Source organism: Genypterus blacodes, unplaced genomic scaffold (genome assembly GCF_046128005.1).
Source record: "Genypterus blacodes isolate CSIRO-AG114 ecotype Tasmania unplaced genomic scaffold, CSIRO-AGI_Gbla_v1 ptg000011l_1, whole genome shotgun sequence".
In the NCBI taxonomy this organism is placed as follows: Eukaryota; Metazoa; Chordata; class Actinopteri; order Ophidiiformes; family Ophidiidae; genus Genypterus; species Genypterus blacodes.
Window position 1 is genome coordinate 853,699 of NW_027466825.1, and position 16,662 is coordinate 870,360.

The window sequence follows — 16,662 nt, forward strand, 5'->3', positions numbered from 1 at the left end:
TGTGTGGGAGGTTGTGTGTGTGTGTGTGTGTGTGTGTGTGTGTGTGTGTGTGTGTGTGTGTGTGTGTGTGTGTGTGTGTGTGTGTGTGTGTGTGTGTGTGTGTGTGTGTGTGTGTGTGTGTGTGTGTGTGTGTGTGTGTGTGTGTGTGCTTCTCCTTCCATCAGCGTCTCTCCGTGCTGACCCCCACCAGCACAGTATTTACAGATGCGAAACTCGCAATTAAACCGCTCTCTCCTTTCAGGACCCCCAAAACTGCAGGTTAAAACAATTAATTACTTCCAACCCATACCAGGCGTAATTAACAGAGACTTACGCTCAATTTCTCCTTTTCCACTCCTGCTCCTCCTCCTCTTCTTAAAACAACCACCAACCAACATTTTCAACCAAATTCAGGGGGAGAAAAGGGAGAGAGTGAGAGTGAGGCTGACTGTCAGTAATTAGTCTGAGCCGCGTCTCGCCATTGTTAACGTCCTGCTTTAGGAAGAGGAGAAGGACCCCCCCCTTTTTCTCTGACCCACTTAGGCGTCTTCATCTCCCCGCCATCATTTGAAATCCTCCTCTCCTCTCCTCTCCTCTCCTCTCCTCTCCTCTCCTCGGCCTTTCACACGGTCCCAATCCCCCTCAAACCCCAACTGTCCGTCTTGTAATGCGACTGAAAAGATTCAAAATTCAGGTCGAGTCTGTTGACGAGCGACAGAGAGAGGAGAGAGAGAGGGTGAGGAGAGAAGGGAGGGAGGGAAAGAGCGGGAGAGAGCGAAAGGTCTTTTCCTCATATCGGCACACTTTGCAATGATAATGACATTATTGACATGAATAATGCAGTGTCTGCGACAACCCTCTCTTTTTCACGCCGCTACACGAGCGTAACGCGCCGTCCCCCAGTTCCCTCCACGGCCAGGACATTATAATCTGACATGTACAGAGCTTTTTCCCCCTCCTCAACTATGCAATGGTTTGAATACTGATTTGCCCCCCGCCCCACACACACACACACACTCTCCACTCTAGTCCTCACCTCTCTCCTTCAGAAGCGACAGTGTGTAGGTTCGGCAACCAACGCGAGTTGGCGGTGACCCAAAATGTTAAACTTGCGACGTCGGGTGACAACGTAAAGAGGGTCACTGAAACTCCTCATATGGATGTTTTCGCCCAAGCTGCTGAGGGAAACAAAACACACACACACACACACACGCACAAATCCCACTTCACCCATCTGCTTTATTCAAATCCTCTTCGCTGCGTGTGTCTGCTTTGGCTTGTAGATTTGTGTTGGGAAAGCTTGTAAGACCCCCCGTGTGTGTGTTTGTTTGTGTGTTTGGACTGTTTTCCTGCACCTGCGTATTGTTTGAAATGTGAAAATTTCCGCCAAATCTCACATATACGCACGTGAGTTTCTAGTTCTCGGTTCCAACTCTTCTTCCATGCATATGCTGGCTGTGTCGGAGCGCCGTGCCGCTTGTCAAAGTGATTGCGTGAAAGGAACAGGGAGGTTGTTTCTGTATGTTAAATTGCTTGTTTGTGTGTGTGTGTGTGTGTGTCCTAGGAGATGTACTCAAAGGGAATGATCCTGGCCAGTGCCATCAGACAGCTGAGAGGCCTGGGAGACAACAAGTTCGAGGTGGTCACCTCGTTCCGGACTTTCACATTCCGAGCAGAGGGAGAAGGTACGGCGACGTCATTCTCCTCCTCCTCTTCCTCTTATCCGTCGCTCGTTCGTTCTGTTCTCTTTGCCGGACAACTGTCTCCCTCCCTCCCTCTCTCTCTCCCTCTCTTCCTCTCTCTCTCTCTCTGTGTCCAGCCTTGCTGCTGCCTTGCTCTCAGTTTCTCCACCTCCCCATCTCCCCCGTCTCCCTCTCTTTCATCTCGTTCATTACTTCTCACTCCCTCTAAACACCTTTTGGAGTTATCTCGCTCGCTTGCCTCTCCTTACACCTCCACCAACTTCCCCTTCGATTTCAGCCATCTTCTTCTCAGCTCTGTTGGGACCAATTTCAACACGCAATTCCATTAAATTGCAGCTTTTATGTACCTGCATCGTGACTGGCATCATCATCATCATCAGTTCCTTTGTATTTCTACAGAGGGTGCCATTTATTGGGTGAAAGCTTTGTAACGGAGACTGGGCAATGACGTAAGCCAGCACGCCCCCGCTCCCCCCGGTTGAAACAGAATCACTAAAATACTCAAGTATCCAAACTCAAAATATTCTATTCCAAGTAAAAGTCCTGAAGTTGTTGTAGTACTTGGTGAAAGTGGCAGATATCAGCGTGTAGGCTTCAAATTCCCAGAAATTGAAGCTGTTAGGTTTTCTATCCGATGGCGTGAACAGCGTTTTGTCTCAAATTTCTCCAATTTTTGGAACGATATCCGGAAAATTCTGGCAGGAAAAAAAAGTGTCGGTAAGAAGAAGTTGTTAACCCTCCGAAAAAAATGGAGATCCTCCAATTTGGGGGATTTTCAGGCTTTCCAGGTAGCTGAAGGATTACACTCAACTTTTTTGACCTCTTTGCTTTTCAAAACTCATGCAGAAAATGTATTGTGCCACTGAAACAATGATATTTTCGCAGTTTTCGACCAATGTGCACTATTGTTTTACACATTAAGTCCATTAGAGTCGATACAAAGTGTAAAAAAATCTTAATCTTTTCTCCTCTCATTCCCTGATTGACCCGAGTTTTCTCCACTCATCGTCTTTGGCTTGAAACTTTGTCTGTCCGCCTTAATGAGAGGGGAGAGGGACACTTTCCACTCCTTTACCTCCTGCCTGCTTGATGGCACTCTATTAGGCAGGCTGGCTAATCGCTAATTGCTAATCACCCGTCTTCCTGAGGATCAGGCGCCCGCTCTCTGCCGCCGCCGCCGTCGCAGGATGACGGCCTTTCATTGCCGTGATGCGGCTGAGCGTTAACGCAGAGACATTATGCGAATCACTGATCATACGACAGCGAGTCAGACGATCTTTAGCAGCCGGATCAGCGACCTCACGGAAGAGCACAACTATCAATATTTGACCTTAACGTTATTACTATCGACTATCAGCTTGTTGGTCCCTCAGATCTTTTGTGTCTCGGTGGTAAAGACAAAGTACAGTGGTTTCCCATACTCTGACTCGGCCTTTATCAATACGTTAGCTGTAATGTGGTCAGTTAAACAAGCTGGTGACCAGAGAGTTCAAATCCCAGCGGGTGAAGAGGCACGTGAGCACTTGTGTGTCCAGTTTCTCTTCCAGCAAAGTAGATAAAAGTACATATAATACAATCCAACAGGGAAATGTTTTCGATATGTAATGAGCGTCGGACAAAGCATTTCAAAGAACTCTGGAGTACCTTTTCCAGGTCTACTTTTGTGCTGAACAAACTCAAGGTACAAGCGTTTGCAGACCCACATTTAGGTAAGTGCATTTTAAGTGCATTTTCATATTTGTCAGCCTTATTTGTTTTATTCCTGGCTTAAGTCCTGAAACCTCAGATTTGTCGATGCAGCGCGTTTGTGTGAATGGTGCCAGAATAACAAGTCGGTAAATGAGTTAGGAGGACGTATCGGCAAAAGTATTTGCAGACGTAATATTTAAAGAGGGCTAATGATGCTTTCTTTGTGAAACACGAGGACTCCTGCTGAAAGAAGTGGATCCAGTGAGGCGAAGCCATAAGTGCCGCGCTGCCCTGAAAGCCTCATTTTTCAGTCGTGTTGACGTCAGTATGCGGCAATTTGTGGGCGTCGCCAACTCTGGCCTGACCTAGCTCGCCAAGCAAAAAGGAGCACAAGTAGAAGGGCTAAGTGAAAATTAGTGGAAATCTGGATGTGTAAATTGTCTCCTTCAAAACAAAAGCCCCAAACTGTAAAATGCTAACTGCAACCTGTAAACTGTGCTTGTTGTATGTATTGGACAAAGTTGGGTCACCTTTGCCTCATAAAAAGAAATTGCACCAACAACTTGCAACCTTGAAACTTCTTCCATTTATCTCCAACCAACCCAGCACTGAACCCCCTTGACCCCTCCTCCTCCTCCTCCTCCTCCTCTCTCTGTCGATATTGCACGTCGTCATATCGATGGCTGCCAAGCTTTTTTTTTTGTCTGTCTTTATGAGGCCCTTGGCCCTCGGCGGCGTCATTTATCACACTGTCTGCCGTCTGATCGTCATGTGTCACACTCGTCCGACGTCCTGACAAGAGCCGGGAGAGGAGCGGGCTGTCTGATTTGGCGGTGGCCTTTGACCACCTGGGATCCGCGGGAACGCCTCTCTCTGAGGTGGCTCCTCCGTCAGAAGACAGGGTGAGGAGGAGAGATGGAGAAGGGGGGACGGGGGGTTGTGGGGGTGGGGGGAGAGGAGAAAACTTGGCCTCGTCACCTCATGCATCTTTAAGCAGTCCCAATCGCCTTGTGACGGAGAGTCATCAATCTTTGGGGGGAAACGCGCGGCAGAGGGAGAGAGGAGGAAACTCGAGGAGACAGAGGCGAAGAGAAGGAGTAGGTTAGTGAAGTGGAGTTAAGGAGCCGGGCCTGATGCGCAGGGTGGGGGGGTAGAGAGGAAGAGAAAATGATGGAGTGGTGGTCAGAGGTGTGTGCAAGAGTGTTAAAGGCGTTCGATGGAGAGAGATGAGGGAAGGGTGGGATTAAGTGAGGGAATAACAGAAATGGATAGAGCAATAAGCCGGGATCCAAGGAAGGCACATGCGAGCACATACACGCACTCGCACACACGCACGCAGGCACAATCTCAGCGTGAAAGAGAAACAGAGTGGTAACGGCAGAGACAGGGGAGAGATGAAAAGGGCAGGGTGAAGATGGAGAGAGGGAGCAGGAGGAGGGAGAGAAGTGAGTGAATAATTGAAGGCCACCGGAGAGAGTGTGCACACAGCTGTCGGGCCGCTTCTCCACGCAGGTCCGCAGGTGGCCTCCCTCCCTCAGGTGCCGTCAGCCGGGGAGAGGGATGACGGGAGGGAGGAGGGAGGAGAGGAGGTGGCGACTTAGTGGAAAGAAGAAAGGCGGGAGAAAGGAGAGTTGGCAGGGACGGGACGGGGGAGAGGGTGACGGGAAGCGGTTGAGACGGCGGAGGCAGGGGCGTTGCGGAGACGAGGGGAGGATGAAGCGTGGAGGAGCGAGTGGCCAAAAGGAAGATTGGATTTAGTGAAATAAGATGGAATATTTGTTTTCTGACGCCGGGCATAACACACACAAGATATGAGAATTGACTGGAAAGAGAGATGTAGAGAAAGAGGAGGAATAGATGCAAGATGGAATTAAAGTTAGTTAAAAAAGGCAACTGCTTGTGACTGCCCCCTGCTGGAACCTAACCTGCGGCCACACTTTGCGTGATCGTAAAGCTCCCATGATGTCAGATCTACCCTGAAACATGCAGGGTGGTGCGTCCTGTAGAAGCGATGGCGGCGAGACACGGCTGACATGGACCTCAGAGGTGTTTATCTCGCGGCGGGTTTAAATAACTTTGGCGAGGCGTCAGCGTGTGAAACGGTGTTCGCAGCCAAAGGAAAAAACATAGATTAGCATATGTGAGGCAGCACACACACTCTTAACACACAGTTTTCCCCTCTTCAGGTTTCTCCTCACACTCTCTCTCCTTCTCTCTCTCTCTCTCTCTCTCTCTCTCTCTCTCTCTCCCCTCCGCCGCCGAGATTGACGGCTGGGGTGAAGAGGAGAGCAAAGGAGGAGAGGAAGGGGCCCTGAATAAGTGAACAGGCAAATAAGTGAGCGCGGGACAGGTAATGGAAGTCGGGGAAAGGAACAGTAAAGGCTAGTGATGTAAAGAGAGGTCAATAATTGAGTAGGTCATCCATTATTGATACCTGCTCTTTGTGAATTAATAAGAGTGTTTGGGGGCAGGCACAACATGGCCGCCCAAGGACCAGAAAAGGGGCGAGGCGGGGTGGGGGGAGGTAACTTTTGGGAAGGTCGGTTGGAAGGTTTAAGTCGATCAATCTGCAGAAGAAAAAGTAAGAAAACATGCACATCATTGTGTGTGTGTGTGTGTTTATGTTTCATGGAGTTTGGAATCTCGTGCATCTCAAACTAAGTAGGTTTTGAAAGTTTTTTTTTTTTTTGCTTGGATGACAAAAATGATTCCCACTTGCCAGGAAGGAATGATGCTGTGTTATTTCAGGCTGGGAATTTTGTCTGCTCAGTGTTTTTTTCTCCTTTATGTGCCTCCGCGGTTTAAGAGACGGTCGCAGGGAAATCTAAATCTGCAGCGAGGGCCTTTATGGTTTAGTCATGTGTTTATAAGAGCTTATAAGATGGCAGGAAGTGTGTGTTCGTCGGGGAAATCCGGAATGTACTTTTTGCTTATGTACTTTTAACAGCGAAGTCGGGCAGGAAATGAGACGTCCCGCAAAGTTTTTTATTGAATAACTGACCGTTGGATCAAATCCCCGCCGGCTCCAAGGCTCTCGTTTTAACTTTGGGAGGAAAAAGGAAAATTGACGAGTCTTACACGAACAATTATTCCCTTCACTTCAACTTAAACATTCAGAGGCTCCTCCAGCCCGTCGCCTGCTCACATTTATGCACATCCAAAAATACATTCCCGGCAAAATGGAGGAGTGATGCTCGGCGCTGTGTGACTGCACGAATTTTCACAGTCGGCTTTGACGGCTCAGAAATCACTTTGTCACTTTGTGTTTTTCAGAAATGTGTCTGTCATTCTGTCAGTGTTGTTTGTGTGTGATGAGGTTTACGGCCGCTCAAAGTTTCAGCTGCAACTGCATTTACCGTTGTGAAGATATTTCCGTAGCTGATGACTTTGTTTGTCGCCGCTCTCGTGAACCTGTGAAGTGTGTGTGTGTGTTTAAGTCCTTTGGTATCTCATGTGTTTCCACTTTGTTGGCTTTGATAGCGCAATGTCTTGGGTGGTCGGGGGGGAAAGAGGCTTCACAGCGCCGCCTCCTCGTCTGCTTTTATGTGTGTTTGAAAAGTTGCAGGGGGAAGATATCTGAGAGGCCTTTGAGTGTTTCTGTGTTTGTAGTGAACCCTGCTTGGGAACGCGATGCAACGCGCTGCCATCTAGGAATTTATCGCCTCCGTTGCCAAGTTTTGCACCCTCGGTCACCTTTGCTGACAGTGAACACGTGACATTACGGTTCCAGGGCAAATACTTCGACCCTTGAGGCTGCCCGACATGCAAAACGTTGACATCATTTCCCAGTGATACCTCCTCCACGGCCAATAAATACTGCTTGGCATTTACTATGCTTACTAGTAAGTATATTTGGTGTAAAATTAAATATTTCCCTGGTCAATAAGCGATTTGTGTTGGCGTAGCATCTACTTAACTTTTATGACTGATGGAAGGAAAGATCAAATTAAAAGCTTAAAGTCGCCCAGATCTCCTCCTCTTTCCTTCATTCCTTTCACCCTTGCTGTCTCTCCTTCTCCTTCTCTGACAAACACACTCTCTCGCCGTGCTCCCCAGCTCCCCTCTCTCTCTTTCTCACTCACTCACGCGGTCAAAAACATGTTTTGCAGGGGAGCGGCACGAGTGGATGGAAGCTCTTCAGACGGCCATGCGCCCCCCCGCCCGTGGCTCCCAGAAGACCTCCGACAGCCTCCCCCGCCCCCCCTCCTCCGCAAACAAGCGGGGCCTGCTGGAGCTCCGCGGTTACAAAGGCAGAGTGCTGGTGTCCCTGGCGGGGAGCAAAGTCAGGCTCTGCAAAACAGAACAGGTACTTCCAAAACCGCCGGGACTTCCTCTCGACAGGGCGGCTGCTTCCTGTTTGTGAGGGAGAGAGGGGGTGGAACAACGATTGCAGAACTGTGTGAAGGAGAGGAGGCAGATGTGGGGATATTTGTGAATGTGTAATGCAAATACGCGTGAAGAAGAAATTCTCAAGGTTGCTGTGTGTTTGTGAGAAAGCATAGCACAATTGCTAATGCAACACCCCACAGCGTGTGTGTGTGTGTGTGTGTGTGTGTGTGTGTGTGTGTGTGTGTGTGTGTGTGTGTGTGTGTGTGTGTGTGTGTGTGTGTGTGTGTGTGTGTGTGTGTGTGTGTGTGTGTGTGTGTGTGTGTGTGTGTGTGTGTGTGTGTGTGTGTGTGTGTGTGTGTGTGTGTGTGTGTGTGTGTGTGTGTGTTCTGTTATTGTTAAATCGTAGTAGGATCTTTGTCCGGACAGCTCAGACGCTTCTGACATCTTTTTCTGTCTCTTCTTCCAGCAAATATCAGCCAGTCTTCACTATTGACATAGTGGAAAAAGTCAATATTCTCTCTGCTGATGGTGATTTATGTCCACTGCCCAAGTTGGTAGTGTGGTCCTGTAGCGCAGTGTAGTCAGAGGTCGGAAGTTTGCGATGGACGGGGCATCAGGGACCTCCTGGCTGATTTTCAACCATGTGTTTCAGTATAACACTTGCAGATTTCTATCCCCATTACCTCAGACTTGCAGGCTCGTCCTCTGCTTTCAACCCATCCAAACTAACAGCCGAGGTCCAGAGCCTGAGGGCTACCTTCAGGCCGTTGCTGCTTCGTGCCTTGGTCAAGGGCAGTGCAAGAGGCGTTCCCCAGACAAAACACAGATGAAAAAAGATGCTTGTGATGTTTTTTGTCATGTCCAAACATTCACCGGAGGTGTGTAAAGGACCGTCTATAGGGACGTCAACAGCCCCTTTCTGTGGGACCAGATGTCAAGAATGATGTTTGCTAGGTATTGTAGTTGCTCTCTGGAGTGTAGAGTTTGGTGATACACTCTTTGGATAGAAGATGAGAACAATTCTGAGAACTCGAACAAACTCTAACCTTTAGAATTTGCCAAAGGGTCGACGATGTAGAGGAAGAGGCGTCCTTTAGGCAGTATCCCGTCCCTAGAAAATCTCCTCATGGGTAACTGAAGGGGTTAACACAACGGAATGAGGCCAGTGTAAAACCTCTGGTCCTGTTTGATAAGTGAGCATCCTGCTGAATAAGGGAGAGATTTCTCTTCCGCTTAATTTCTCCCGAGCCTTCTCGTTTTAATTCGGTCCAATTACGCCCTGGTCGTCCCTGCTCGCACACCGCAGATGCAATCAGCCCCCATCCCACACCCCCCCTCCACCTCGTCTCACTCCTGTCCTGGCAGAGAGACGTCCCGCCAGAGATGAAGAGATAAGTTGGCGTGGCGAAACAGTGTGGCGTGTTTAATAATGCTGCGCAGGTTCGGCTCATTTCCATGCCACCTTCGCTCTCATTTCGTCTCGCCCGCTCTTGTAGTTTGTTATTTGCCTTTCATTATTTTCTTCATTAGCGTGAACAAACATCTTTGTTAGAATTCTCTTTTGGGTATCACTCCATGTCAGCGCATTTCCACTTCCTTGATCTGAGGCGGCGAGAGAGAGACGAGGAGAGAGCAAATTAATTGTATTATTTCAGCTTAGGAACTAAATCCTCGGCATAAATGCGGCAGTGGCATTGGGGGTGGCGACGCATCTTTCCAACGAGGGCGAAAGAAAGGCGGCGAATCAAAGACAAAGGCGGGAGGGCGGCAGGAAACGCAGAGGGGGAACACAAAAGGAGAACCCCCGAAAGATGAAGTGAAGAGGACAGAGAGGGAGCGCGGGCGGTGCGGAGGTCGCGGCGGTGAGAAACGAGCTGCGGCGGTTGGTAACGAGAGGAGAGTGATGGAGAACAAGAGCGCGGCGAGGAGAAGGGGTGGGTGGGAGGGGCGAGTGGGGGCTGTTGCCCCGTTCGAGCTCAGTGGAGTGGAGTATTTAATCTAACATGATGAACGAGCTATTGGAGACATCATCCTCCCCGGCTCCTCCTTCACCGTGGTGGGGGGGACTGGTCCTTGTGATGGAACTGTGTCTGAGGTCATTTGAAACACCCAAGGTAAAGGAAGTGGCCGCGTGTGTCGACCCTTCCATGCACAAGCACACACGCTCACCAGAGGAATGATCCGCACACAGGCAGAGTGACGTGACCGCTGTGTGGTATATCACAAACACACACACACACACACACACACACACACACACACACACACACTCTGAGTTTGTGCACTCTCTCTCTGGCGCAGCTGAAAGATTGATTGATCACTGGACGGGTTCGCGCTTCATTGTCATGCACACGTCTCGTTTTCCACTCGCTCAGACGCCCAGTTCTTCATCCGCGATTGTGATTGATCGAAGAACTGTCAGATATTAAATTCCCCGCTCTGACAGAAGTTGCAAATAGACGCGTCCCCCCCCAGTGGAAATGGCATTGTGCGCATACAATAACAGCCAGAGCGAGGATTTAATTAATCTACGCTTTATAATTAGATCCGATCCCTCATTCGCCTTTTTTTGCGGCTCGTCTGCAAAGTGGCAAGAGTGAATCCGCCATCATCACACTTCTGTTTGTCTCCACAGGTACATAAGGAGACACTGACACACCTGCACTAATATGGTTGAACCCATTTTGACTCTATACCGCCTCCCCCGACCGACCACTAGTTGTCACTGTTGCGTCTGTAGCACTGGCTGTTTTTCATATCTGATAGTTCCACCTGTTCCTTTCTTTTCCATTTTGTACATACTCAGCGGCATCGTTTGTCTTTTTCCCACTTCCACCACCTTTACCTTTTTAATATAATCCCTCATAGTCATTAACTCCTCTCGTGTTTGTCCTTGGCGTGATGATAGAAGTGATCAAGTCTCGTCTCCATTGAGTGTGTACTCTTGCGCGCGAGGCCGACACCCTGTAGGCTTTCAGAGTCGCTTAAGTGGTTCAATGTGCGAGTTTGGAAACTGATCATAATCGTTCGTGTGAATTTAAGCTCCAGTGCTCGGCCTCGCTTTAGCCCTTCATTAACGTAGATTTTAACAGTTTTAGCTGATAAATTGCCCGATTCTCTCGGTACGACTCGCCTTCAGGTGCGTTATTAATATTCATGTTTGAAGGGAAAGTAGGTGAGGATACACCACGGCGTCGCAGCATAGCATTACGCAGGCGCATGTACGTACGCTTGAGGGCCCCCTGCCTCTATACGCGCCATCGTTGCCACCTACCCCTCGGCAGATGTAATTGGACAAGTTATTTTTAACTGTAATGTCTCTCCCTCCTCTCTATCTCTTCATCCCTCCATCCTGGGTGAATTAATTGGAGAGGGCAGGAGGCCACGGTTCATATTGGGTAGGTAACGAGTGGCGAGGGCTGGACAGCCGGGAACACCCGGCGCTCTAATTGGCTGCCTGAGAGGGATGAGGGTCGTTAGGTATAGGTGACTGGTTTGCCCTCTCAGCGTGCTCACTCACACACACACACACACACACACACACACACACACTTGCGCAGTCACATACATTCCGGCGGGCGGCAACGCTCACGTTCCGCAGACACACCTTCCTCTTTCATAGCGAGCTTCTAGAAACACACTCGTTTCTCCAGCACACCATGTACGGCCATTTGTCCTCTCTGTGTTTCAATTGCAGTCGAGTGTCGCCTGGAGTCGCTTTGCGCCCAACCGTATGGTCAGCGAGGACGAGCGGCGAGCGTGCTTTGGTTTTGAATTCTGTCACCTCGGCTCTCTCTCATTATCGCGTCACGCATCTTCAAACCTCTGAACTTGAAACGGCAGTGGCTGCTATAATTGATAGAACGGAGAGGCAAATATTCTGCACGTTCCTCACATCAAAAGTTTTGGTTCAATTACATGAATCCACACTCTGACTCGGGCTCTCGTGCTCCACTTGCTTTTCTTCATCTCCGTCCATCCATTCTGTCTTCTTCCTGTCTTGAAGCTCAGTGTCTTAATTACTCCTAACGCTCCATAACATCTCACTCTCTCTCTCTCTCTCTCTCTCTCTCTCTCCCTCTCTCTCTCTCTCTCTCTCTCTCTCTCTCCGCCTCAGCAGACTTCTCCAGATCGCCGTGCAGGCGTGCAACGCGAGAAAGCAGAATAATTGCTGGAGTTTTTTTGCCACAGTCGTCGAAATTCGCATAATTGGGGCTAATGGCAGTCAAGCGAAGATTTTGACAACATTAGCCCCAATTGAACTGTCCCGCGCAAGATCGACAGCTCAGGCTGGAAATCCCGCGGCGAGCAGATGTTTAAGCGACTTCTTTGTGTTGTAATCGCAAACTTCTCACCGTAATAAGAAGCCTGCATCCAATTAGCTGATGAATTTTGCGAGACACACGGCGGCATCCACATATAGTCCCACACACACACTGCCTAATCAACAAAGATGGTGTCATCTAATTTTCTTCCCTTTGTTTTGTGTAATTAGAGTGAATTGTTTTGAAGCGCGGGACGACGCGGTTTCGCGGCGCTGCTGTGTTTCAGGTCTCGGGGTCGAGATCCTGCTTTGTTCTCGATATCTGTCTTCGCACGCACAACACATACACACTCGCACACACACACACACACGCACACACCCCTGTGTCAACCGCTCGGCTGACCTTTCTCTCTTCTCGCCCACTCTCAATGAGGATACTGAGACCTTCTCCATCTCTCTGCCTCTCCTTCACCCCGTCTTTGTGTTCCTCGCTCCGTCTTCCTTCCCTTTATCTCCGCCGTGCCGCCTTTTGTCCCCGTGTCGCGGTGATGGAGTGTGTGTGCATGCGATGCTACAGCCCGTGGTAGTTCTAATGGTGTTTTTTTTATTATTTCTTCGCTTCGCTCTATTTTGGTGTTGTCATCTATTTGCGTGGGCGGCGGTGCACTTCTTCCGTCCGCCTGTCTGTTTTCTGTCTCCACTCTGAGCTTTGGGCTATAGAAAGTGGTCCACTAATCTGCTCTGAGTGTTGAGGGTGCAGTGGAGAATGGAGGGACGGCGAGTGTGTGTGTGTGTGTGTGTGTGTGATGCAAAGTTACAGTGGAGCTTATGAAAACTGTGCTTCTGCTTCAACCCCTATTTCTTAATGGTACTCAAAAAACATTCAAGTTGAAAGCTTGGATCAGTTCGGGTCTCTGGATGCACCTTTGCCTTTCAAGGAGCTTTGCTGATTCTCACACACCCACACAGACATGCATACAATAAAAGTTCCACACACACAGTATCTTCTGCCTTTCTGTCTGGGCCTGCCTCTTTCTTTCAACACACACTCAAATTAGGTTTGTGCATCACTTTTGTGAAGGAGAAAAGCCGATGACTGTCCGGTCTGTCACAAACTATTTTCAGCCGTTGCCTCTCGCGCACGTCTAGCTCCAGACTTGCCACCGCCACTGCCCGAACGGTCCCGCCGCACACAGAGGGCGCCAGAGACCGAGCGGTGATGGCGGAGCTTCCTCTGCGTTGGTTTGCATCGGGCTCGGATTGGCATTTCAGCCCCGTGTAGGAAAGAAGCAGAGTTTGACTTAAATGAGGCGACCTGTTGATCTGCACCTTATTAAGCATGGTGGTCTTTGAATGGGCTGGAATGGGTTTGAAACGGTGAGTTGAAGCCCTAACATTTGAGGGGTCGTCCTACCCGTGATTGTCTTTGATTGAAAAGCTCCCTCTGCCTCGTGGGATTTGACCCCACACCCCTCCACCCATCACCTCTGCTTCATTTGCTTCATGTTCCTGTGTCTAATCCCTTTTCCTTCCAGCGTGCCCTCTCCGATCAAATACATAAATAGATGTGAAAGTGCATTATTTATGAAGATGCGTTCGGAATCTGCAAATACGAAACCATCATGGGATGTCGACACTCATTTCGCAAGGCTAATTGAAGCGAAACATCCAGGGTGATGTACTGTGTGTTGCATAATTAATGACTTTTAAGATTTACTGGTCGCCGTCTCTTTCCGCCAGGACTACAAAGCGGGTATGGCCATCGCCCAGGTGGAACTGACCGCCGCCAATATCCGAGACGTGGACCGCAGAGGCTTCGAGATCAACACGCCCTTCAAGAACTTTTGGTATGTGCACAGTGTGAGTGTGTGTCTGTGTGTGTAGCATGAGCTATCAGAATAATGTTAATGTAGCCATAGTTCAAAAGGGTCAAAGAGCTCGCGTCGAAAGTCTGGAAACTTTTCAGCCAGAACCTTTTCAAAGTCATTTTCAAACCTGCGGAGCTCCTCATCTGCCTCAGTCTCTTCCTCACAGTCCCAAACGGACACACACACCTGGACAGTACGAGTCTGAAGTCTTTGTAATCTCCTCTCACACAGCTCGAACGTTAACTTACACCGTATACTTGCTTTTATTCAATGACATCATTTCAGATGCGAGAATGTAGCGGTCGAGCAAGTAACGTGTCAAGAGAGCAAGAAATGTCCGCCGCCGACGCAAAACATGAGGATCCGAAGCTTGGATCATCTGGCTACATATGAGCAGGGCGCGCTACAAAAAAATCACTAATCATCGACCGCGATTTTTCTTTCTTTTCTTCTTTTTTCAAGAAAGGAATCCCCGTGTGAGTTTGGTTCAGGTATCTGTGCGTCTGTACCACACAAAGCCTTTCAAGTGACTCTGGTCCCCCAAGGGCCCACAATCAATGAGCGCGCTGACTGTTTGTGCTTTAATGGTCCATTTAGAATACAACCGTCACCGCTGCCCCGGACAAAACACGACTTGTTTGGGTTATTTGCGTGTCTGTGTGTGGTCTTACAGTGTTTTCTCCTCCTCTTCTTCATCGTCTTCGTCGTCTGTTTGCCTCGTGTAAAGATTTTTCCCCTCTTGTTCCTCCACCTGTCAGTCGTATGTCCAATCGATCTGTTTGTGTCAGCTCGCTTAATGGCGCCGTCGTTCAGCGAGGTTCGTTAATGCGCTGGACGTAATTGCAATTTTGAGAGAGAGGCAGAGAGAGAAGAGGGAAAAATGGGTTGGAATCAAATTGAGCACCCGGTCCACCGATGTGTTTTGATGAGGCAATTGCTGAGAGTTTTTTTTTCTTTTTTCTGTGTGTTTGTGTGAATGTGTGTGTGTGTGTGTGTGTGTATCAAATCGATTGGTAGCCCTGGGAGCGTTCTCCTACCTGCTCAAGGTGGGGATTAGCCAGAAACTCATCTAATCACTTTAAGCTGTGGAGACTCACTTTGGCTTTACTATTGTTTTGCTGCCGTTAAATGGACAGAGCGCACGGCCCGCCGCGTTAGCAACAATGGCAGACTGTTATGAGCAGCTGGAATGACAATGAGGCAAAGGAGGCAAAGACGCCGAAGTTTTGGAGGGAAGAAAACTTTGTTCCGCCGCTCACAAAGTCAAAGGAAGTAAGACTTTACCCTTTAATCACCCGAGAGTCTTCCTCCTCTCCACCAAGCAGCAGGGAGTCCCAGGCTTTTAAATATCTTTTGTATTTCGTTTAGCTGCTTGTATTCAGCACTCAAACAATCAATACTTACTTAAACTGTCTGGATGTTCTGGCTATTCTACAAGCAAGAGGCCAGTCGGATTAAAGACAAAGGAAGGGAAGAGGTGAGACCTATTTGCTGCTGGTAACAATTGCTTTTTGGCTTCTTGATCTGCCTTTATTGGAAGGAATGGGGAAGGAAGTTCTGCAGGTTTGGAGTCGCTCACAGCTTAACGTTAGGATCACGTGGTGTTAAGGGCCTGTGAGGTTCTATAGGTTGGATATAAGGGACATCTACCTGTGTGGATGTTCTATGGGTGTGAACAGGCATCTAACATGAGGGGTGATGTCAGAATGAGCGATGTCATCCCTGTCTCTCAAACTCTGTAACGTTGAACTATCAGGTCCAGTTTCCCTCTTTGACTACGACCTGGACCTGGATCCTCGTTCCACTGAAGTGGATATGGAAAAGAGTACCATCAGAGTAAAGCAAAGTATTCCGTTGTTCAGTTTCAGGAAGTTACTGCGCTAATAGCTGCAGATCGAGGCTTAATGGTCCCATCAGCTGGTTACCGGGGGAGAAAATGTTGCCGATCACCGCATCATATAGTTCCTCCAAGTGTTTGCAGACTCCATTTGCTCTCTTTAGGTGTCAGCATAGACATCAGAGGGCACTATAAGTAAAGTGTAGAGCTACAGTATATTGACTCTGTAATCTGTCCTTGTTACTGTGATGAGGGGACGAAGAGCATTTGTGCGGCAGAGGCCTCATCAACCGTGACCAGCAGATAATTGTTTTTTGATCCCTTTTTATAACGCAGTCGTCCACCCCATCAACAAGTGCAATTAAAAGATGGTTCTGTCTGGCAGCAGATGTTCCTGTAAAAAACGTACGTGCGGCCGGCGGCCCTTTAATGACATCACACGTTCATATAAAGGCCATTAGCTGTAAATAACAGCTTTGGTTTAATAAATGAAGCAGACGCTGTGGCCCTTTAAAAAGCAATCCGCAACCCCAAACACTATAAACATTCAATGTTATTCACCAGTTCTTGATTTGTGTTTGGCTTCTCGCCACTTTTGGTAAAAATGTTTAATAGATTCAGCTTCTTCTATACTTAATGGCCGTTCTGATTTAGTTTCCTTCAGGGTTGTAAAATAAGAGCCCATTTTAATACCTGAACCTCGCTGTAACACATAATATTGTCAATTTACATTTTATTCCAAATACATTTTCATGAGTGGGGACTTCACACGGCTGCAATTACGAAATAGTCTTGTTCCATGGATGTAAGGGCCGGGCATAGCATTGACCCCTGCTTGTGTCTTTGAGCTCTCCGGATCGCTTTCAGTAGAGTTACACAGGAACCTCCAAGCTGTGTGAGTGCAGTTTGTGGCAGGAAGGAAACACATGGATGCTCAAGCTATAAATCAGTCATAAATAAAGGAAATAAAGCGTCTTGCTCTGGGCTACATGC

General features: G+C 48.6%; 1 protein-coding gene across 4 annotated transcripts in view; it reads left to right on the forward strand.

The window, feature by feature from the left end:
- Window positions 1-16,662, forward strand: part of arap2 (ArfGAP with RhoGAP domain, ankyrin repeat and PH domain 2) — a 75,353-nt gene that overhangs the window by 10,991 nt on the left and 47,700 nt on the right. For all 4 annotated transcript variants that reach the window (XR_012964578.1, XM_076159978.1, XM_076159971.1 and 1 more), the window contains 3 exons: window positions 1,544-1,664; window positions 7,481-7,677; window positions 13,705-13,811. Coding sequence is in view for 3 of the 4 variants with exons in the window: in XM_076159978.1 (XP_076016093.1) it covers window positions 1,544-1,664; window positions 7,481-7,677; window positions 13,705-13,811 (425 nt within the window). In the remaining variant the exon portion in view is untranslated. The remainder of the gene's footprint in view (window positions 1-1,543; window positions 1,665-7,480; window positions 7,678-13,704; window positions 13,812-16,662) is intronic.